Raw genomic sequence first — 24,207 nt, forward strand, 5'->3', positions numbered from 1 at the left:
ATCAAAGATACGCAGGGTAATTAGGAATGCTGCTCATATGCAGTACTTGCAGAATGATTTGAATAGGATGGAATTGTGGGAATGGGAAAATGGATGTAAGTAAATGTAAAGTCATGCACTTAGGCCTGATTAGATATCCAATGTTGTATTGGTCGGATTATGCTTGAAGAGACTGTTGAGGCTATGGAACTTGGAGTGTTAGCAGATAGGAAGTTGAAGTTCAGGGGTCACATAGCAAAGATTGTAAATACAACTCAAAAGATCATTGCAATGTTGAAACGAACATTCACAAGTAAAGATAAGGATGTCATTTTAACACTTTAATAGGCTTGATAAGATATCACTTGGACTATTGTGTGCAGGTCTGGTCTCCTTGTTTCTGTTGTGATGCTGATATATTGGAGAGAGAGAGAGAGTGCAAAGGAGTGTGTTAAAAATTATATCAGGATTATGGAATACTGATTATGAAGACAGATTGAGAATTTGTAGACTGCAGACACTAGCAAACAGGAGAAAGAGGGGTGATATGATTGAGACTTACAAATTTCTGTAAGGGTCATACAGGATTTCAACTGATGGAATTTTTCAATTTATGAAGGGTGGGGAAAGGACAAGAGTGCATCCTTGGAAGCTGAGAATGAATGCTGTTAAGAAGGGGGGGGGGTTAGATTTTTCTCTCATAGGGTGGTGCGTGATTAGAATGGATTGCTATTAGATGTTGTGAGTGCAAGCAGTGCGAATAAATTCAAGAATAAGTATGATAGCTGGTGTGTGTGTAGTATGTGCCCTCCCTTGATGAGTCCCTGACTCCCTGGAGGTCTCTTGTAATAATAATAATATGGAGGAGCTGAGTCAAAGAGAAGGCAGGTAACTAGTGGTATACTGCAGGACTCAGTACTTAGTCCACTGTGTTTAACTTGTATCTTAATGATATAAGAAATGATTTGACAGGAGATATTTGGTTGTTTGCTGATGATGTTAAATGAAGATGATGCCAAGATCATCCTGCTTAAATGGAATGGAACTGGACTGCAGAAAACTGATGAAGTCAGGGACTTGGTGTGTGTGTGTGTGGGGGGGATTATGGGCAGACAATTTAAGATTCGAACCCACAGCCTGTTGGCTGCAGGTTCGAATCCAGGCATGGGCATGGATGTTGGTGATTGTCTGTGAAAATACTAGTGGTGGTGGTGGTGGATAGAAGATGGCATTGGTGTAGATGATGTGATGGAGACGTAGAGCTGTGGAGTAGGTATCCTCCCTCAATGAGTCTTTGCACTCCCTGAAGGTGTCACTTAATAATAATAATAATATTGTCAAGGGGCACTCAACACATCACATTAGATTACATAACATGGTTGTTGAAGAACACCAACAAACAGGGATAGAGTAATTGTTCCCTTTATAAGGCCACATCTGCAAAGATCTGGTTACAGAGGATGAAGTGGTGAAAAGGATCACATGATGGTGAATGACAAAGGTCTATGCAATGCTCCCTAAGAGAATAGATTGAAGGTCTGTGGGGGGCTACAAAAACTAGCTGACTGGTGAAAAAAAGTAGACAGGGTAGAAACATAAGTTATTGAATGGGTTTTATTGGATGAAGTCTTTTTTTTTCAGCATATGGCAGGAAGGTAGAGAGTGAGGGGGTCACCATTGGAAACTGTGTAAGAGCGTGGTTAGCAAGGATGTTAGAAGTAGATTTTTGCTTGGAGAGTTGTGAATGGGTAGAATGGATTGCCAAAGGTGGTTGTGAGTGTTTCATCAGTGAATGGGTTTAGGAGAGGTATGACAAGTATTGTGTGAATAGTGGCTAGTGGGTAAATAAAGAATCGCATGTGATGAGATTTTCTGACACCATGAAGATTTATATAATAACAGTAAAAATAACAATAATAAACATAACTGCCTTTATGTTGCAGCAAAATTCCTGCTTACTTGGCTGCTCTTTTTTTTTTTTTTTTCTTTGAGACATAACATGGAATTACAGGGCAGCAGATTATGATGATAGAGATAGCTTTCAGAAATACAATGGAATGAGAACCTTGAAGATCATCATGTTTGAGATTTAATAAAACATCCATCAGGAAATATGCATATTGGCATAATTCCTGATGGATGTTTTCTTGGGGGTCACTTCAATTTATATAAAATAAATTGAAGTGACCCCCCAAGAAGAGAAATCTGTATTAAGGAATATCTGTCATTTGCCTTTTCTGAAACATTTCTAAATATAGCTATTTATATCTATCATACAAATGATCTCAATCCAAACTAACAATCGATTTAATATTCTTCTTCTTCTTCATGTAGCTTCCTCAGTGAGAGGGTACAGCACCATGTCCTTCCATTTCTCTCTGTTTGTGGCTTTCCTTTTTGTTTCTGCATAGCCATGTGATCCTGTCCATGATTTTATATCTTCAAACCATGTCCTTCAATTTTAACCTCTTGATCCTTTCCCCATAATTTTTCCTTCTAAAACTGTTAGTATCCTCTGTCATGTTGAACCTTTCAGTACATATCCTGCCAATCTTATCTTTCGCTGGATCATTTCCTGTAATAAAGATGTCTGTGTTGTCATTCTCTGTAGGACATCTGTATTTGTCACATGTTCTGTCCATGAAATTTTCAGAGCTCTTCTACAGCACCACATCTCAAAGGCCATTATCTGTTGTCTTACTTTCTTCCTGAATACCCAGGTCTCACTTCCATATGTGAAAACTGGTCACACTAATGTTTTTATCATTCTTTTCTTTGTCTCGATACTCACAGAACTTCTGAGCAGATCTTTATTTTTTTCTGAATAGAATTTAATATTACTAATTCCATTTTCCTTTATTTTTTAATACTCACATGCTATGTAGTATTCTGCCAAATATCTTGGAGCCTTACTCAATGGATTATAAGACAAAAATATAAGAAAATCTCCAATTGCTATTTTCTTTTTATTACAAGAGAAACATTAATGCAAAATGATTACATAATAATATTAATTAAATGTTTGCTCTACGGGGATATCACACAATAAAACTGTTTATAAGCTCTTCTAAATTTAAATTATAAGATATATCTGCCTCTATCGATATAGTTGCTAGACCAACCAATCTTTCTTGGGTCATTGCTGTTTGCAAATAATTTTTAAGTTTAAGCTTGGAAAAACTTCTTTCGGCACTTGCTACAGTAACAGGAAATGTTAGTGTAGTGACGGCACCTACTACAGTATGGCTAAATGAGCACCCTTATTAAGCCGAGTACCATGAACAAGGTACTGGATTACATCCAGTACCATGAACAAGGTACTGGATGTAATCTGTATAGTATCTTGAGTTTGTCTTATTATTATTATTATTACCACCCCAAAACCTCATGGAGTCAAAGACTCATCTGGGAGGTCCTTTTATCACACACACAGCTCATTATACCGTGTTTTAAACACATTCAAACTCTTTGTAGACACCACATTTTCAGGCAAGGCATTCCAATCATTCACAACTCTGCATGATAAAAACTTGCCTCTCACTCCCCTACTCACACCCTCTTTATACAGTTTTGTTACACCCTGATACCTTCACCATGTGGAATTTCCAGTTATCATGGTGTAACATGAAGAGAAAATAAAATAAAACCCCTGTATAAGAGCTAATACAGAAATTATTTAAAGAAAGAAAAATATTCTTGCATCCAAGTAAAATATATACCAAAAAAGTGATTGTTGAAATAAATAATAAAAGAAGGAATATATTACAGTTGTGATATGAAAAAAATTAGCTAAGTAAGACAGAAAGGATTAGTCATAAGGAATTGTATGTGAGAGGCTAGAGATTAAAATATTAAGTAAATTCATAGAAAAATTTTGGAAGGGGGATTAATCTAGAGGCTAGAAAAAGAAAACAATAGACTATCGCTCAGGGTCAATTCCCAGATTGAGACATCGTCACGTGTCAGTTGCATGCTCGCCGACCTCAGGATGTTTGGCAGAAAAACGCCACCCTAATTGGTCGGTGAAGTCGAATCCAGTAAAGGGCGGAGAAAAGAAATTAAAGAAGGTGCTGGTAGGAGTCAAGGTATAAAAGGGTTAGAAACCCCACCCAAGGGGCTTTTTCCTGGATAGTTTCTTCACGAGTTCCTTCGTATAGGTTTTCACGTGGTTTTCCTGAGTGGCGGGGTTGGAGTTATATCTCCGTCCGACACAACAAGGGAACAAGTAGTGAGCGGGATTTCGATTCCGTATTTCCTATGGTAAGAAACGAGGAATGCCATTTAGCTAAAGGAAAGAAGGTATTATCTATGTGTTTTATCATCCAGTGACAACTATGAAAAAAGGAAATCTGTAAAGAAGTCGGTGTCCACGTGGTGAGTTTCACAGCCATGGTATAGATGATTCTAAAGTGTGTTCTTAATTCAAGTATGAAAAGTCAAGATCACATAAGCATAGTTTAATGCCAAAAGAACTTAGGAGTGACCGATTATAAGCGAGATCATACCGGGATAGTTCAATCGGAAAAAGGTAGAGGCCAATATAGAAAACTCAAGAGAAAAAGGTACTGTAAAAATCTCGTGTTAACTGAAAATCGTCTGTAATTGTAATCATTATTCTATTACTGAACTGTTGAAGAGACTAAGGAAAATTATACTAGGACTTTAGTACATGACTGATTATAATGAGAGTATGCTTGTTAATATTAATATTATATAAGTAATTATGTGTCCTGAGATTTATGCATGGGTATTGTAACGTATAGGAAAGTTTTAAATGTCAAAGTTATGTGTTAACACAGTGAAAGGATAATTTAAACTACATAGTTTTGGATAGTTAAAGAGAGTGAATTGATCACATATGTCCATGTGCTATAGCATATAGCGTATATTCAGACTAATATAGGGTTAACTAATGTGTTAATTAGATCTGGGATTATACATATTATTGTATGTGTTGAATTTGTTATTGTGGCATGATTGTAATACCCATATAGGATCTTAGCCAAATACTTGTGATTAGCTAATGTTATTTTGTAAATATTTTCTTAGTATTGAATTGAATTATATTAGAAATTGAATTGTACCATGCTAATGAGTTTAATAAACCTTTGTTCATTGATAAAACAGTTGTCTGAAATTGCTGCCCAATGCACCACTTGAAAACGTACGAACCTAATCATGCAGGAGGAGAGAATATTTAAATGAGTAACAAGATAAAGTGTCACGACTGCAATATTGTTTCACATTCAGACATATTTTAGTAATTGCTACTTGTTTTTGTATTTAATATCTCAAACTAACCTAGCCTCTTCTCTCCATGTGAATGTGCACAAATTCACATGGAGAGAAGAGGCTAGGAATAAGAAAAGTCTCATTGACTATGTTATTGTTGATAGTGATGTTTTCTCCATGGTGCAAGACACCAGAGTGTACAGAGGATTTCAAATTGGAAGTGATTACTATTTAGTCTTGAGCAGGATAAAATTGAATTTCATATTGAAAAGAATAACATGTAAGAAAGTTTTAAAGCGAATAAAAGTTGAGCAGCTCTCAGATGTGAACTGTAAACTAAAATACACAAAGATTATTGAAAAGAAAATGAAAGAGTTTGAGAACAGGAATCAAACCTTGGAGATTCAGTGGCAAACTCTGAAGAAAACATTGCTTGATTCTGCCAGAGAGGCATGTGGTGAGGTTGTTTGCAAGGATAAAAAAATAAGAACTCCCTGGTGGACACAGGAAGTTAAATTGGCAGTGAAGGAAAAGAAGAAAGCATATCAAAAGTTCCTGTCAAATAAGTCAGCTTGTGCTCTTAGAGAATACAGAGACAAATGCAAGAATGCTAAACACTGTGTCAAACTAGCTAAACAAAAGTCATGGGAGGACTTTGGCAAGAATATAGAAAATAAATATCAAGAAGGTGGCAAAATATTCTGGAGGCTGTTGAAGAAGCTTAGGAATGGAGGAAAGAGTGCTGTAAAAGGAGTTAGAGATGATAAACGTGACATGAAAACAGGAGAAAAAGATATCCTTGAAGTATGGAGTAATTACTTTGAAAAACTGCTAAATGAAACAAGCAGTGATGACAGCACAGTGGTAAAAAACACTCAACAGGCATATAGTCAGGAATGCATATCCATACTTGAAGTAGAAAAAGCCATCAAAGGCTTAAAATGTGGAAAGGCATCAGGAGTAGATGATATTCGACCAGAAATGCTGAAGTGTGGTGGTATAAAATCTTGCAGTGGCTGCACTGCATAATTCAGAACGCCTGGACAGAGGGACAAATTTCCGATGATCGGAGTAGAGCTCTCATAGTACCTATATATAAAAAGGGAAATAAAATTGAATGTGAGAATTACAGGGGTATTTCCCTACTGAGTGTTCCTGGCAAGATCTATGCAAGTATACTTCAGAAACGGTTGAGAAGAATTGTGGAAGAAAAGCTTGGTGAAGAACAAGCTGGATTCAGGCCAAATAGAGGCTGTCAGGATCAGATCTTCACTTTACGACAAATAGTTGAGAAAGCATGGGAATATAACAAAGATCTGTATTTAAGTTTTGTCGATTTGGAAAAGGCATATGACAAGGTGCTAAGAGAGAATCTATTCAATACGCTACAGTTATATGGTTTCAATGGGACATTATATCAAGCAATACTTAGTCTTTATTTGAATTGTAAGTCAGCAGTTAGAATTGAAGTTGGTGTGAGATCTGGTGTGAGACAAGGATGTACATTATCCCCTCTGTTATTCATTATCTATATGGATCATATTATGAAGGAAAGTGTTATTAAACATGATATCAAAATTGGAGATGTTAATGTCAGCTCTTTGCTTTATGCGGATGATGTTATGCTTTTAAATAAATCTGCTATAAGTCTGCAAGATTCTCTGACTAAATTGAATAACTGTTGTAATAGATATGGTATGAAGGTCAGCAATAAAAGGGCAAAGACAATGAAAATAGGCCGAATCAATGAAAATGTCAACTGTGTTGTGAACGGAGAACCTGTGGAACATGTAAAACATTTCAGCTACTTAGGCACGATTTTTAGTGAAGATGGTAAATTAAAAATAGAAATAGACAGCAGAATCAGCAAAGCTGGTATGGTGGGAAGTCAAGTGAATAAATTCATGTGGAATAAGAGAGAAATTAGTTGGAACACTAAATTAGCTGTATACAAGACAGTGTCCAAACCAGTTTTAACTTATGGATCTGAGGGCTGGGTCAGAAGTTAAACACTTTACCAAAGACTAGAGACCGCAGATATGAGAGTCCTGAGAAAGATTAGAGGAGTGAACAGATGGCATCAATGGCAATATCATATTAAAAATGAGGATATTAGGAAAGAACTTGACATTGTCAGCATCCAGGAATGCGTTAGCAGAGTTAATCTCAGGTGGTATGGTCACTTAAATAGAATGGGAGAGAAAAGATTAGCAAAACAAGTGTTCTCTGCCAGGTTGCAGGAAAATGACCCAGAGGAAGACCAAGATATAGGTGGATTGATACGGTACAAAGTGCCTTAGACGATAGAAATATAAGATCTGATAATGCTGGCGTCTTGACAAGTAACAGACCGATTTGGAGGAAAATTGTAGATAGGAAGTTAGTAATGATGTAATTTTTTCATGTAGTACTATCATATCCTGTACACCCCTTGAGGGTACAAGGCAGGAATTTGATGATGATGATGATGAACTAAATGTCCCAAAAGGCACAGTGTAATATCAATATTAGCGACACTAAGGGGAGAAATAGCAAATATTTGTATTTTGGGGTGATATCTCGTACATAAATAAAGGTTGAATATAGATAAGCAGAATTTCACTAGATAGAATAATAATCATAAATTGGGAAACAACAGTTTCTAGGGATGACCTCTGGTTCTCCCCTAATCTCCCACTATTCTCTGTAAAACTTCTCCAGCATTGATCCTATAGCAACCCCTTACCAACTTGTAGGTCTCTATCATATCTCCCCTCCTCCTCCTCCTGTCCACCAGACTCTGCAAATTACATCTTCTCAATCTTTCCTCATACTCACATTCCAGAGGTCAGTCGCCTTTGGACCCTTTCCAACATCTCTTCATCCTTCTGAAAACCCGGTGACCAAATCTGGGCACAATAGTCTATGTGTGGCCTAATCAAAGCCTTATACAACGGAACAAGAATCTCCCTGCTTCTACATGTCAGAGTCCTCCGCAACATTCCCAGAAGCCTTTGTGTTGTCTTCACAATTTTGGCGATGTGTCCCCTAAATTTTAGATCCTTATCCGCTATCACCCCTTAGATCTCTTATTTCCTCTACTTCCAACAATATATTCTCACCAAGCATAAATTCTGCATCCCATCTTTGTTTCCCAAATTTTAAAACCAACATTTTGTAACATTGAATTCACATCCCCATTTCCGTGCCCAATCACACAATCTATTCAAATCTTCCTGTGAGGCCACAACATCTTCACTTCTCTTCATTGTTCGTCCCAACTTTGCATCATCTGCAAACAACTGAATATCTCCATCCAAATCTTCACCAATATCATTAATACACAAGTTAAACAGTAACAGACCTAAAACAGACCCCTCAGGCATTCCACTAGTGACTTTCCTTTTTCTGGATATCATTTCCCCATACACAACTTGTTGATACCTATCAGATAGCCTGTCTCCAATCCAATGCACCAATCTAATATCCAACCCCATCTGCTCTAGTTTGACTGTCAACCTATCATGAGGTACTCTATCAAAAGCCTTTGTGAAATCCAAGTATATTACTGTGTATCCTTTTCCTCTGTCCAAGGAAGCAGTCACTTTATTGTAATAAGTAAGGAGATTACTAAAACATGACCTCCCTTTAGCAAATCCATGCTGTCCATCAAAGATAATACCATTGTTATCAACCCAACTCTGGATGCTAGTTCTTACAAGCTTCTCCAACAACTTAAATATTATATAATTAAGTTGTTGGAGTCTTAAATATATATATATCATCACCTTACATACTGATACACACACACACACACACACATATATAGCAAACCATCCCAGACTGATCTGAAAAATGGCAATGCTATGTATGAAATTCTGAATTCAAGTCTTAACTGCGAATAACCCACAAAAATATTCTCAACTTAATATTAAACTTCTACTAATGTCTTTTCCTTCTAATCCCTTTCCCAATTTTTTAAAGTTCTCCTATATATGCTATAATCTTGATTTGTAAGTCCAGATATATCTTCTAACAAGCATTCCATAATGCTAATTTCTTCCTAGTCTTAAGACCAGATGTTCATTCTGTTATTTGGAAATAAAACAAGAGGTGTTAAATTATCAATTTTTAAGAATTTTGAGAATCATTATCTAGCATCCGTTTATACAAAAGAAATCATTAAAAAAACAGGGTAACAAATGTTATTATTATTATTACTTATTTATTTTTCATATGAATTCAATCTCACTTTACAAGAAAGAAAATTTACAAGTTAATCAATTTTTACTATGCAGTAAACTTGTATAAAATGCATAAATTAAAGATGCCAAGAAATATATTATTGGTTTAATCCTTTATTGAGGTTTAACTGTATTATGGAAAGAACCACTACCCAGGTTGAAGTAATGCAGAAGTCATATACAGTGCCTGGAAAGAGGTCAATGGACACCATAGGGTGAGGAACAAACAGCCATGGGGTCCACCTTAATAAGATGTAGGACATCCTTTCACTGCAATGATTGCAGTAATCCTTGTGAAAAATATGGGGCATATTTTTCACAAGCATACAATAGCAATCAATGGGAATTTTGGACCATTCTGCCTGAAGGCATGTAATGAGATCATGGACTGTTGTGGGGTCGACTTTTCTTTACCTCACTGGACAGTCCAGTTCATCCCACAGATGTTCCATAGGGTTGAGATCAGGGTTCTGTGAAGGCTAGTCAAGTGTAGTATGTTCATGTTCAGTTACCGCAGCAGCCTTATGACATGGTGCACTGTCATGTTAAAAGAGACAATGGTCAATTCCATAGAAACACTATGGAACTGACCAATGCAGTGCTTCCTATTCTAAAGTAGGAAGCACTACATTGTCCAAAATGTTCAGATACCTTTCGGAGTTCAATGTTCTTCTTGGCACCACAAACAGAGGTTTGAGTCCAAACCAGGAAACACAGAACCATACTCTGATACCACCACCACCTCTGAATTTCATAGTTGGGGTAACAAATCTGGTAAGAGATGCTCACTGGGTATCTGCCACACCCATACTTGTCCATCTGCTTGGTAGAGGGTGTAGAGTGATTCGTCGCTCCCTAACACCTTTCTAAGCTTCCAAGTCCCACTGTACACGCTCTTCACATGACTGAAGAGGACAGTGCGTATTCGGGAAATGTGGGACTTGCATATTGAGGTCCTACCATGTTGTGAGCCTTGGTTCTGAATGTTTTTGTGCAGATTTATGTTCCAGTTGATGCCTGGAACTAATCACTCAACATATCAGCTGACAAATAATGGTTTTTACATATTATTCTTCATAGCACCCTACAGTTATATTCAGTGAGTGTGGTGAGTTGTCTACTGCAGGTAGCACTTGCGGCTGATTCTCTGCGCTTCCATCTTAGTATGGTATCACTGATTGTCGACTTGGGATGGCCCAATTTGTCAAACAGATAGATCTGCAACATGGCATCCTATCACAACTGCCTTTTTAAAACTCTGTCAGTTCCCTTCTTGCAGTCATTTCACTGACTTGGGAGCATCATATTCCTCCAATATATACCGACTACAAACTCATGACTTGTTATGTGGCATGATGCACCTTGCCCATGGGCATGTCTGTTGACTTCTTTCCAAGCAGTGTATTTCCAATATACATGAAACTTCAATAAAGATCCAAACCAGTCTGGGTAGTGGCCCCCCTTCCCATAATGTATAACATTATATGCGCCTGAAAAGCAGTTACAGGCAGTTACAGGGTAGAGAGTTCTTTCACTCGGTGGGATGGCGGGAAGGAGCGATGACAAGGGGCCATCCCTGGAAGTTACGAAAGGAGGCTGTGCGCAAGAGGGTGAGGAGTGATTGAACCTTGGAATGCATTGCCTGAGAGAGTGGTTAGAGCGGGAACGGTCAATGGGTTCAAGAAGTGGTATGATAAACTTTGTGTTTCCTAAACACAACCTTCCACAATGAGTCTTTTGACTCCATGGAGGCCTGGGTAATAATAATAATAATACCCTGATAACCAAATTCTTATCTAACTTTTAGGGGAATTATTTATTCTCTTTCCTTTCCTTTTTGTCATTCAGAAAAATTTACTTTATAGATAGCATTCTGCAAACTTGTCACCATCTTGGTCAATCTCCACCACTTCCTCATCTCAAAGAAACAACTCAGGTCAAATCTGTGGAGAGAAATCCAGTGGTGATAGCCTTATAAAGAGAGATGATAACCTCCACTCTCTACTTGTCAACATGTTTCTTAAAATCCAAGTGATCCTTTTGCATACTTTTGAGATTCATACTTTGAACTTCAATTCCGTGTCAAATGTCACCCCCAAATCTCTATTCTCCTCAAATTCTTGCAAAGAAGTTCTATTAATGTGTACATAGATTGAAATATTTTCATCTCCAACTACATAACATGTAAGAGAGGGGTCATCCTGCATGATGTCAACATTTACCATTATTAGATATTGCCCCCTCTGGTTTACATTATCAATAAACAACTGGACATCTTCCCTCTCAGTATATCATAACAATAATAAGAGTTCCCTTATCTTAGTAACTCTTCAATTAAAACTAGTCTCCATAGTTTTAATAAGTTGCTAATTTTCAATAACTTTTCAACAAGTTTTCAATAACTTCCTATTTTTTTTGTCCAAGAATAATTAATATAATTATCTATATATCTAATATAATATTTTATAATAACCCCACATATGAAAGGCCACCGAATTTATAATATAAATGCACCGTGTGGGTGAGTGCTTATGGAGAAAGAAATAATCTACTGATATATTTCTTAAGGAGTTGGAAGTTGTATTCAGTAGGAAAAACAGTGGAGGGGGGTTGTTCTAAATATTAGAGGTGGATGGAATAAAGGTTGATAATGAGAAGTTTGTTTGGTATGTTTGGAGTTGGTCAATGTATGGGCTAGCCAGTAACTGCTCTAGTTCTTACATGGTCAGAAGAAAGCAGAGGAATGGTAATGGCCATTCAGAGGAGCAATGCCTGTGAATGTACCTATAGACAAGACAGTGCAGAAATGGAGCACTCTGGGAAAGTGACTGTAGGGAGTCTGTAATTGGATCATCCTCATCTGTATATCATCCAGAAAATTATTAGTGAGGTTTTGGGTGCACCACCCCAAATGTGGGAAAAATATTCCATCCAAGGTTGGCCAGATCTGAGACTTATAAAGTGTTAGGAATTGGGCAGGAAAGTAACGTTTTGAATGGAAAAGAACACCAAACTTTTTAGAGGTAGAGGAGATTTTGTATGTAATATTTATTTCAATAAATTCATTTGTATGTAATATGTTTGTTCCACAATAAACCGGATGTGACAGTCAGTCCAAGATGAGAAAGCTGATCTTGAAAGGAAATTAGGACATTATTAAAAGTAAGTGAGAGTGAAGTAGGGTTTTATTACCTACCTGCTTTATCACCTTGCAGGTAATAAAGCAGGTCTGAGTTTTTATGGCATTAAAATTTAGTAAGTTGTTTTTACCCCATTTGAGGATGTCATCATCATCAAATTCCTGCCATGTACCCTCAAGGGGTGTACAGGATATGATAGTACTACATGAAAAAAATTACATCATTACTAACCTAACTTCCTATCTACAATTTTCCTCCAAATCAGTCTGTTACTTGTCAAGACTCCAACATTATCAGATCTTATATTTCTATCATCTAAAGCACTTTGTACAACATCAATCCACCTATATCTTGGTCTTCCTCTGGGTCGTTTTGCTGCCAACCTGGCAGAGAACACTTATTTTGCTAATATTTCCTCACCCATTCTGTTTAAGTAACCATACCACCTGAGATTAGCTCTGCTAACGCATTCCTGGATGCTCACAATGTCAAGTTCTTTCCTAATATCCTCGTTTTTAATATGATATTGCCATTGATGCCATCTGTTCACGCCTATAATCTTTCTCAGGACTCTCATATCTGCCTTCTCTAGTCTTTGGTCAAGTGTTTTATTTCTGACCCAGTTCTCAGATCCATCAGTTAAAACTGGTTTGAACACTGTCTTGTATACAGCTAATTTAGTGTTCCGACTAATTTCTCTCTTATTCCATATGAATTTATTCACTTGACTTCCCACCATACCAGCTTTGCTGATTCTGTTGTCTATTTCTATAGTTAATTTACCATCTTAAGTAAAAATTGTGTCTAAGTAGCTGAAATGTTTTACTTGATCCACAGGTTCTCCATTCACAACACAGTTGACATTTTCAATGATTCTGCCTATTTTAATTGTCTTTGTCTTTTTATTGCTGACCTTCATGCCATATCCATTACAACAGCTATTCAATTTAGTCAGAGAATCTTGCAGACTTGTAGCGGATTTATTTAGAAGTATAACATCATCCGCATAAAGCAAAGAGCTGACATTAACATCTCCAATTTTAATATCATGTTTAATACCACTTTCCTTCATAATGTGATCCATATAGATAATGAATAACAGAGGGGATAATGTACATCCTTGTCTCACACCAGATTTAACATGAAACCATCTTCCTGTACTTCCTTCAATTCTAACTGCTGACTTACAACTCAAATAAAGACTAAGTATTGCTTGATATAATGCCCCATTGATACCATATAACTGCAGCGTATTGAATAGCTTCTCTCTTGGCACCTTGTCATATGCCTTTTCCAAATCGACAAAACTTAAATACAGATCTTTGTTATATTCCCATGCTTTCTCAACTATTTGTCGTAAAGTGAAGATCTGATCCTGACAGCCTCTATTTGGCCTGAATCCAGCTTGTTCTTCACCAAGCTTTTCTTCCACAATTCTTCTCAACCGTTTCTCAAGTATACTTGCATAGATCTTGCCAGGAACACTCAGTAGGGAAATACCTCTATAATTCTCACATTCAGTTTTATTTCCCTTTTTATATATGGGTACTATGAGAGCTCTACTCCAATCATCGGGAATTCGTCCCTCTGTCCAGGCTTTCTGAACTATACAGTGCAGCCACTGTAGGACTTTTACACCACCATACTTCGGCATTTCTGGTCGAATATCATCTACTCCTGCTGCCTTTCCACATTTTAAGCCTTTGATGGCTTTTTCTACTTCAAGTATGGATATGTATTCCTGACTGCATGCCTGGTCAGTGTTTTTTACCACTGTGCTATCATCACTGCTTGTTTCATTTAGCAGTTTTTTAAATTAATTACTCCATACTTCAAGGATATCTTTTTCTCCCATTTTCATGTCACCTTTATCATCTCTAACTCCTTTTACAGCACTCTTTCCTCCATTCCTAAGCTTCTTCAACAACCTCCAGAATATTTTGCCACCTTCTTGATATTTATTTTCTATATTCTTGCCAAAGTCCTCCCATGACTTTTATTTAGCTAGTTTTACACACTGTTTAGCATTCTTGTATTTGTCTCTATATTCTCTAAGAGCACAAGCTGACTTATTTGAAACGTTTGATATGCTTTCTTCTTTTCCTTCACTGCCTCTTTAACTTCCTGTGTCCACCAGGGAGTTCTGATTTTTTTTATCCTTGCAGATTAGCCTCGTATTTTGTGTTGAATACTATGGCTACTCCTTCTTTTCCTTGATTGTCATTGCCTGAATATAACATTTTGTATTTATTGCTCAGAAAGATCTCACCAGTTTTGGTCTTTTTTGTTTCAGTCACCCCTATTATGTCGATCTGGTACTTATCTAATTCCTCAGCTAGCTCCATTTCTTTGCCATTCAGGCTTCTTACGTTGAGAGTACCGATCTTTAACTCTGGTGATGTTGAGTTGGGGTTTGTTTTCAGATTTGTTCCAGTAGCTGACTTTTCGCTGTTCGCCCTCGTTCCCTGGAAAAAACAACGGGGCCTTGTTTAACTGGGCGACATTCCAGCTGTCATGAAATTTTGTCATGTTGTACCATCATTTTTTTTATTTTGGTTTAACCAATAAGAATACAATTTGGTCGGCTAAATCCCAAATTGCCAGCCCATTTTCGTTCGTTCAGTATCCAAGTACCCAACATGGTGCACCACGAGAAGGTGAGGATTGGACATTAGGTCAGAAGCCCTGGTCGGTTCTCTGCATTCCTCTAAAGGCTATGTGGAGGTCTCCTCTCAGTTATACAGCTTTGACCCTTAAGCACCCCTTTGGGGATGTTGAATAGATCAATATTTAAGTCACTGTAACCAGTGACTTATGGAAAATCATGAGACTTGTATCATTTGAGCATTACAGGGTTTCTTGAATGAAGAAAAGGAATTATCTAACTTTATGTAAATGATATTGTCAAAGGATTACTACAGGGAGATACTTAGTTATTTAAAGATGATGTGAAGCTTGGGAGGTTTTGGCTCTTCAAGAGTATTTGAATAAGCCAGAAAGGTGGACAAATGAATGACAATGTCAGTTTAATGCAACCAAATGTAACATTTTGAAATTTGGGATCCACAGATGGAATGCTTCATATTCATTTGGTAATATTAGAGTGATTATAGATAGAAAGTTAAAGTTCTGAGGGCATATTGCAAAGGTTGTGAAAAGATCTCACAGAACTGCTGCAATACTGAGGAGGCAACTGACCACACGATATAAAAGGGTCATAGTCCTATCAGACCATGTCTGTATTTCTGTGCTCATATCTGGTTACCAGGATTTGAGGGTGAAGTATCCTCAGAGAGTGCAGAGACATATAACGAAAACAATATCAGGATAGTCCAATGTTGCTTATGAGGATAGACTGAGGGCATGTAGATTGAAGTTTGGTGGATAAAAAGACAAGTAGCAGGGGGGTGAGGTGATGATTGAGATATTTAAGATGTTGAAGGGTTATTAGTGGATTGACAATGGGGAAGGAACAAGGACAAGGAACATCCCTGAAAGTTTTGCAAAAGGAAGGAAGCAGAGTAAAAGGATAAGAAGTAAGTTTTGTTGCATGCAGAGTGGTAGAGCATGGAATGCAATGCCCGAGAGGATGGTTAAAGTGCAAATGGTAGATGAGTTGAAGGAGTAGTATGATAGGAAAGTCTGTAAAACTTCCAAGTGTAAGCAAACTTTGTTTGCTTACACTTGGAAGTTTTTCCACTTGGTTATATTATAAATTAAAGATATCAAGAAGTTATATACTTGGTTCAATCCTTTATCCAAGTGTAAGTAAACAAAGTTTGTGCCTGAAATATAATCAGGAGTGGGCAACTCGTATATAAAAAGCTAATAACGACTTCACATCACTTATGTGAAGTCATTATTAGCTTTTATATACGATTTGCTCCAGTCCATATCATTATATGGACTGGGGCAACATAATGATATGGACCAGTCCATAATACATACCCATATCCTTATGGTTATGTATAATGATATGTATTATGGGAAGGGTCACTACCCTGACCTGTTTTGACCTTTACTGAGGTCTTATCAGTGAGAGCCAGACCCAGAGGTGATACCAAGGTTGAAGTAATGCCGAAGTCATATTTTCATATACGAGAAGCCAAAAGGTGTCACACCTTATTATTAAAATACCCTGGATTAGAGATAGCTTTTGGAATCTTTTTGAAATTTCCTGGTATCTTTAATTTATAGTATAACCAAGTGGAAAAACTTCCAACAACTATTTCTAATCCAGAGTATTTTAATAATAAGGTGTGTCACCTTTTGGCTACTCGTATATGAAAATATGACTTCGGTATTACTTCAACGTTGGTATCACCTATGGGTCTGGCTCCCACTGATGAGACCTCAATAAAAGTCAAAACAGATCTGGGTAGTGATCCACCCCTTCCCATAATGCATATCATTATACATACCCATAAGGATATGTGCTTTGCATTATGGGATACTAAGGCAAGTGATGTGAAGTCATTATTAGCTTTTATATATGAGTTGCCCTGGTCCTGATTATATTTCAGGTACAAACTTTGTTTGCTTACACTTATAAAGGATTAAACCAAATATATAATTTCTTGGTATCTTTAATTTATGAGAGCTTTGTGTTGACTAGCAGTGACCTTACATGATGAGTCTTATAACTTCATGGAGGTCAAGAAAATAATAATTTTTTAGATAATTTGAGAAAAGAGGCTATTTGGTGTGAGACTGAGACTGGCAGAACAAAATATATAGTATCTCCACCATCTATTCCATCACCTGCTCTATAGCAGGTGATGGAATAGATGGTGGAGATAGTATGCATAAACAAACTGATGAAATGAGTGGAAGGAGGGTAATTATTATGAGGGATTTTAACTATGGTAACATTGATTGGAAGTAGGAGAGGACACATGTGAGGAAGGAAATGGATTTTATTCAATTATTAAGGGATAACTATCTGAGACAGCATGTAATTGAAAATACTAGGGGCTTGAGAGTGCTTGACCTGGTAATAGCATCTGAGATTTTGATCTCAGATCATCTGAAATTCTATCTACTGTGGCTAAACGTGTGGAATTTTCGATTAAGACATGGTATATGTGGAATTACCGTGCTGGCAAGTATGACAAGCTTAAGAGATTGCTTGGATCATAGCCATGGCATGTAAAACTGCACAGGCTGGATGTCGATAGAGCATGGGAAGTGGTCAAGGAGCATTTACAGGAGGTTACGGCTGATTGTATACCTAGGGTCCGAATAGTAAAACAAGTAGGGATTAAATGGATGAATAACACCATTAAGCTTGAGCTGCAATAAAAGAAACAACTGTGGAGGGAATTTAAAGAGAAAGGTGACCTGCAGGCACACGAACGGTATAAAGTGCAGGCCAGAAGGGTAACGAGTGTGGTAAAAAAAGCAAAAGCGGATTATGAAAGGAAACTAGCTATACAAGCTAAAGAGAATCCTAAACAGTTCTTTCAATATGCTGCAAGCAAAAAAAAAAAAAAACAGTACACAGCAAAATGATTTTAAGGAATGACGAAGGTAAGGAAGTCACTGAATCAGTCGATATAGTGGAATTAATGAGCGAGCACTTTGCAAGAGTATATCATCCAGGTGGTGACAGTGAAAAATGAAGGAACCATTAGTTTATACGGGAATTATGATGAATGAAGTGGAGGTGAATAGTCTATTACAGAACCTTATTGTGAATACAACTGTGGGATCGGATGGTATACCGGCACGGGTCTTACGTGAAGCGGCTAAAGAATTATCAGTGCCCTTGACCATGTTGTTTAATCTAAGTCTCGGGTCTGGTTTAGTCCCGAAGGTGTGGAAAGAGGGGAAAATAGTTCCACTGCATAAAGGAGGAGCCAAGACTACTGTTGTAAATTACCGACCGATCAGCATATCAGGAGTCGTTGTCAAGGTCTTGGAGAAAGTAGTCAAGGGAAAAATACAGGAATCGATTGATGAAAATGGGATACTGTACGGGGGACAGCTTGGCTTTGTGAAGGGTAGATCATGCCTCATTAACTTGCTCAAGTTTTATAACAGTGACAGCTGAACTGGATAAGGGTAATGGGTTTACAGTGATACTGCTGGACCTGGCTAAGGCATTTGACAGAAAACCACATGGAATTCTAATCCGTAAACTACAACATATGGGAATGGATATAGGGTAGGTGAGATGGATAGGTTGATGGTTGATGGAGAGATATCAGAGAGTAGTTTATTCAGGAGTAGAGTCCAAAAGACGGCCTGTAACCAGTGGTGTGCCGCAGGGTTCTGTTCTTGGACCACTGCTGTTTAATTCATTCATTAACGATACAGGGAAGGCTCTAAGAGGAACAGTTCATTTGTTCGCTGATGACACAAAGTTAGGTAGGGCAATAGTGAATGCAGAAGATGTCAAAATCTTTCAGGAAGACTTGGATAGATTGGAGTTCTGGGCAAAGGAGAATGGATGTCAATTTAATGTGACAAAATGTAAGGTTATGCATTTTGGGGTGAAAAGATTAGCAGCAGTATACCACATTGGTGGAACTGTACTCCAGGAGATTGATGAGGCCAGGGACTTGGGAGTGGATAGGGAGATGAAGTTTAGGGGCCACATTGCAAAAATGGCTAAATCAGCTCATCAACTCACTTGGTTGTTGAAAAATTCTTTGACGAGCAGAGACAAGCAAGTTATTGTACCGAGCCTTGATAAGACCTCATCTCGACTACTGTGCCCAGATTTGGTCACCTAGGTTTCTTCTTTGACCAAGATGATAGCAGGTCTATGGAATGAACCTTATGAGAACAGGTTGAAGATTTGTGGGTTGCAGAAATTAGTTGATAGGCAGAAAAGGGGAGATATGATTGAGACATTCAAATTGCTAAAGGGTTTCTATAGGATTAATTCAGAGGATATTTTTGAGATCAGGACTGGTGGTGGGAGAGCTAGGGGGACATCTATGGAAGCTGGGCAAGAGTGTGGTTAGCAAGGATGTTAGAGCTGGGTTCTTTACTTTTATAGTGGTAAATGCATGGAATAAGCTGCCAGAGTCTGTTGTGGATGCTGTGAGTGATGACAGTGAGTGAGTTCAAGGCAAGGTATGATTGATACTGTGAGAATGTCGTATAGCTGTGTGGACATGATGTTTAGGGCCTCCCTCGATGAGTCTAAGGACTCCCTGGAGTCGCCCGCAATAATAATAATAATAATAATAATGATCAGAAATGTTCCTAAGTCTGATGAACTCAGTTACAATAAATAATTGTTATGATTCTTTCTGGATTCATCAAAAATTTTATTCTTCTCTCTTTTTTAATAATGGTTACTATTTTTAACATATAGTGGATTATTTGTCTTCCAGATATGAATGTTATTAAATCTGTAATAGTAATTTTATTTTAATACAGCTGCTATATCAAGCAAGCACTATTTATTTATCCCTTCCACAATCAGTCTATACAAAAATAACTTAACTGTATTTTATAAACATATTCGATGCACATTTAGCTCAGGATGATAAGGTTTGCTGGTTAAAACATTAATAATAATAATAATAATAATATCACATATCTAAGGTTTAATGAGTAACAAGATAAGTCAGTGAGATGAGAACACAGGTAACTTGGACAAAACTTCATATCAGTGTTTATTCTGTCATAATTAGCTTCATCAAAAAGAAAGAAAAAAAACAAGCACTTCAGTAGAAAATTAACTGAAACATATTAAACTTTCATAACTCAATTTGTCTTAATTTTGGGAGTTATGACATTATTTATTCTCATCAGGTGAGTGTTTTAAGCAAAATACAGAACATCACAATTTGCACCAGACAGCTTCCATCTATAAACACTCATTAGAACTGATTAAAGATCTGAATACGTAGCCAAACATATACTGTCAAATAAATACACCGAGAAAATTACATTCAAAATTAACAAGGATTTTTTTTTATTAGCTGAATATTTTCGATACCTTATCATATGAAATTTACTTTGAGAAAATATAATGTAGATGAACATGTGAGTAATAAGATATAAAAGTTTAAAAGTCGACATGTAGATAATACCATACAAGTTTAAACTAAAATTCTACTGTTTGAATGAGTATTATTCCTTAATATCAATTCACATGTCGTAGGCAATACCACGAAAATTGGATTGTTATTATAGGTTTACATTTTTGACAATCCAAAAAAAAAAAAAAAAAGTTTAATGGAGCAAAAAAAAAATCGAATAAAGTTATATCTTATAATGATACTTTTATTTCAACAAGTTGCAGAATAAGTCATTGTGGAAATAATAATAACAACAAACTATTCAGTATTATCATTAATATATGTTTACAAGATTCGTCCCCATTCGCGTGGATCAAATACAATATAATGTAAGGGGTGAAAGGAGATACATGCAAATCTAATCATTATGAAACAAATTAAACGTAGAACTCTAAAGGCAGGGAATCCCCATATTACTGTTAAAACGATGTTGTTGTTGTTGTTTTTTTTAAAGGGTCAAGTTAATATATATTTTCGGTATTTTTGACTTCAGCATGCTGATTTATTTAGGGACTGATGAAAATATAACTTACGTAATACATTCTTGTAATGCAACTTTAAAATAGGAAGATATATAAGTTATATTTAAAATGCCTTAATACGGGCTTTGAATTTCTCCCGTAATTTGTATACTTTGCGATTGATGGTATATCCGCCATATTCATCAACAAATCTCCATCTGAAATTCTATCAATGGCCACCAGTGTCGCTACCTGTCATATTTCCACGAGATGCACTATGAGGGAAGTAAATAAAACAATGTACTCTGTGGAATCGTGAGGTGTTAAAAGTCAAGTACAAGGACGCAGCTAGGTGATAAGATGGGATAACATGCGTGAATGGTATTTTAACTCGACTTTTATAGAACGGAAGAAATGTTTAAGGAAAAGATACGTAGCATTTTTTTTTCTGTTAATACTGGTTTATATAAAAATGATGTCTATTTTCTTTCATGATGATAGTTCATGAAATTCAACAGTTGGAGTTCGAAATTGGAAATGATTTGGATCAGGTTAGCATTTCACATGCTCAGTTGTAGATTTTAATCTCGGAACGTTGACAGATAATAGAAACAAGTTTTACTGATGGAAGGTACGTATTAAAATAAAATTTTCATTTAGAATGTTCCGTTATTTTGCCTTTCGTATAGTTATAATAATTTCTGGGAGACTTGTTATCAGTCTTAGTCATGTCAATAAGAACAATACATTTAGAATCACTCTTAAAACGATTTAATATATGCATGGTATCGTAATGAACTTATTTAACTTTCTGGTGCTTCAAATCATTTCACGGTAAATTGAGCGATTTAGAAATCAAATATATTTTTGTTGGTGGTTTCTTTCGAAGCATAGTTCTTTGGCTATTCATAAATTGCATAATGGGGATAGTAATATTTCATTCAGGTTTTACTAAATGTGACTTGTATCCGCACGTGTTATCTCTAAAGATTAGTAATACTGATGGATGGCACTGGGTGATGATTTAACTCGAATCGTAAAGAAAGTTGACAAAGAATAAAAAATGTATAAACGAATCCACTGTGAAGCATCTTAAAGCTCTGTATGTAGTCATAACTACAGAATACACGGTCTATCGTGCGATTGAGGTTTAAAAAAAAATGGACTGAATGAAAGAAATTAAACTGTAAATCGATCCGATGTGAGAGATAAGAGGCGTGTTTTGAAAATTTTTGGCACACACTTCAGATGATGAAAAAGCTGCTGTAACGTTGCCTCTGAAAGGCAGATTTGTTCAGCTTAACATGATGATTATTCATCTCCGATTTTTGGAGATTCCCGGAAACAAGGCTCATGCACGATTCATGAAGTTTGCACCAAATCCTGGTATATTGAACTACCTTCTTTTGTAAAAGTCATTACTCTAACAAGCCTCCGTGGACTCAACGCGAGAGGTTGAACACTCATATTATAATAACTATAGCACAACACTCCATCACCTATTAATTAACGCATATAATTAATTGACCTTAAAATAATACTTTTGTAAATTAAATATTGTACAAATGTTTTAAAAAGTGTAATTTAAGAATGGAATCCCAGAAATTTCCAAAAAAAAAAAAAAAAAAAAAAAAACTTTAGTTTAGTTGGTACAAAGTTGATTATTTAAAGTATTATTATTACAAATGTAGGTTTCAGTTATGAAAGGGAAAAGAGTAAACAGCATAGCATTTGATTCAGTCATTTGATATTCACAATTCTCAGTTATGGCATTAGCGTTTTTTGCCAATAGCATGTTATGGAAGATTTGTTTCTGTTTGTGAAGATCATAAAAATTGCATCAAGTTTTATAAACCTGAGCATGCTTGCTTTCAGAACATGCTCACCTCTAAATAGCCCTTTTGGAGGAAAACTGGAGTCCTGCACAAGAGTGTCACTTCTCTAATGAAAGCTGAGGCATTTTCCTCTACTGTGCTGATGGGCTGTTTTAGCTTCTTCAACGGGAAATAGTACTCCTCAGCTTCTCACCTTTTGTTATTTTATTTTGAATTTGGACTGTAGGAATGTTTTATTTGCCTTACTGAAAAACATTTGTGGCACGATTTTTTTGTTGTGTGTGATTCTGTTACATTCAGTTCATATTGAAGACTCCTATGAAACATGGATGAAAAATTTATGCTGATAAATAGTAATTTTTATTTACATAAGGTATCCATATTATTTTAGCACATCTACTTATATTTCCATTCTCAATTTGACCAGGGATGACCTCTTATTCTCCAACTGTATTTCCCTATGCCAGTGGTACTCAAACTTTCTTGGGTCATGCTACCCTTAGTCTCAGTTATTTTTTCAGTATTCCTAGGCCAAAAGAAATAACTAACAGTTCCATTTCCAGACTACATACTAAGTATGTGTCATAAGAACCAGTGGCACACTCAAGATTTAATCTTGGGGGGGCCGAGTTAAGTATACGATTTGAGAATACACACTACCCATTGCATACGACCTATGACTAAGCATCTGCAGTGATCGACACTACATGATACTCGTGATCTCCTTTGGCCCGACTTGGTCCGATGGAGCAATACTTCGTTCGCCTAGTGTTCAACAGTGGCCGTGATTCCCAAGAGCTATAGGGTATTCCCATGTTATGTGATCGCTCATTCATAAGTAGTATAGAAATAGAAGACATGACACAACATAAATAAAAAAAGAATTTTAATTCTGAAAAGATTTTTGGAAAATTTTCTAGCGTTTTTTTTTATTTTTTTTTGGGGGGGCACCCCTTGGCCCCCCTCCCTGGGTGCGCCACAGATAAGAGTAGCTTTTTTTTTTTTCAAACTGTGTGCCACAGAATTTTGGGGTAGCAGGATCCACAAGCTCTCCCAAAGTGCAGTGGAGTAGCATGGCCCACAATTTGGGAACCACTGCCCTATGTGATATCTTATAGACTTTTCTCACCTACTTGATATGTTTCAATCATATCACCTCATCTCCTCCTATTTGCCAAGCTCTGCAGGTCATGCTCCCATAATTTCTTATTCAACTTTCTAGTATCCTAAGACAGTCTGCCATGTGTTTTAGTCACCAATGTCCTTATCTTGGCCTTTTTCTAGGTAACCTTTACAAC

General features: G+C 36.7%; 1 protein-coding gene across 4 annotated transcripts in view; it reads left to right on the forward strand.

Annotated features, from left to right (window-relative positions):
- Positions 1 to 24,207, forward strand: part of LOC150106171 (uncharacterized) — a 338,533-nt gene that overhangs the window by 36,704 nt on the left and 277,622 nt on the right. For 3 of the 4 annotated variants that reach the window (XM_090393900.1, XM_090393903.1, XM_090393902.1), the window contains exon 1: positions 21,438 to 21,705. The exons of the other annotated variant lie outside the window; for it this stretch is intronic. In XM_090393900.1, coding sequence (XP_090250026.1) covers positions 21,699 to 21,705 — 7 coding nt within the window. In that variant the 5' untranslated portion in view covers positions 21,438 to 21,698. Of the gene's footprint in view, positions 1 to 21,437; positions 21,706 to 24,207 lie in introns of those variants that run through there. 4 annotated transcript variants of the gene reach the window in all.

This window comes from Typopeltis vanoorti, chromosome 6 (genome assembly GCF_054136105.1).
Source record: "Typopeltis vanoorti isolate ZY-2024b chromosome 6, IOZ_Tvanoo_1.0, whole genome shotgun sequence".
NCBI lineage: Eukaryota > Metazoa > Arthropoda > Arachnida > Uropygi > Thelyphonidae > Typopeltis > Typopeltis vanoorti.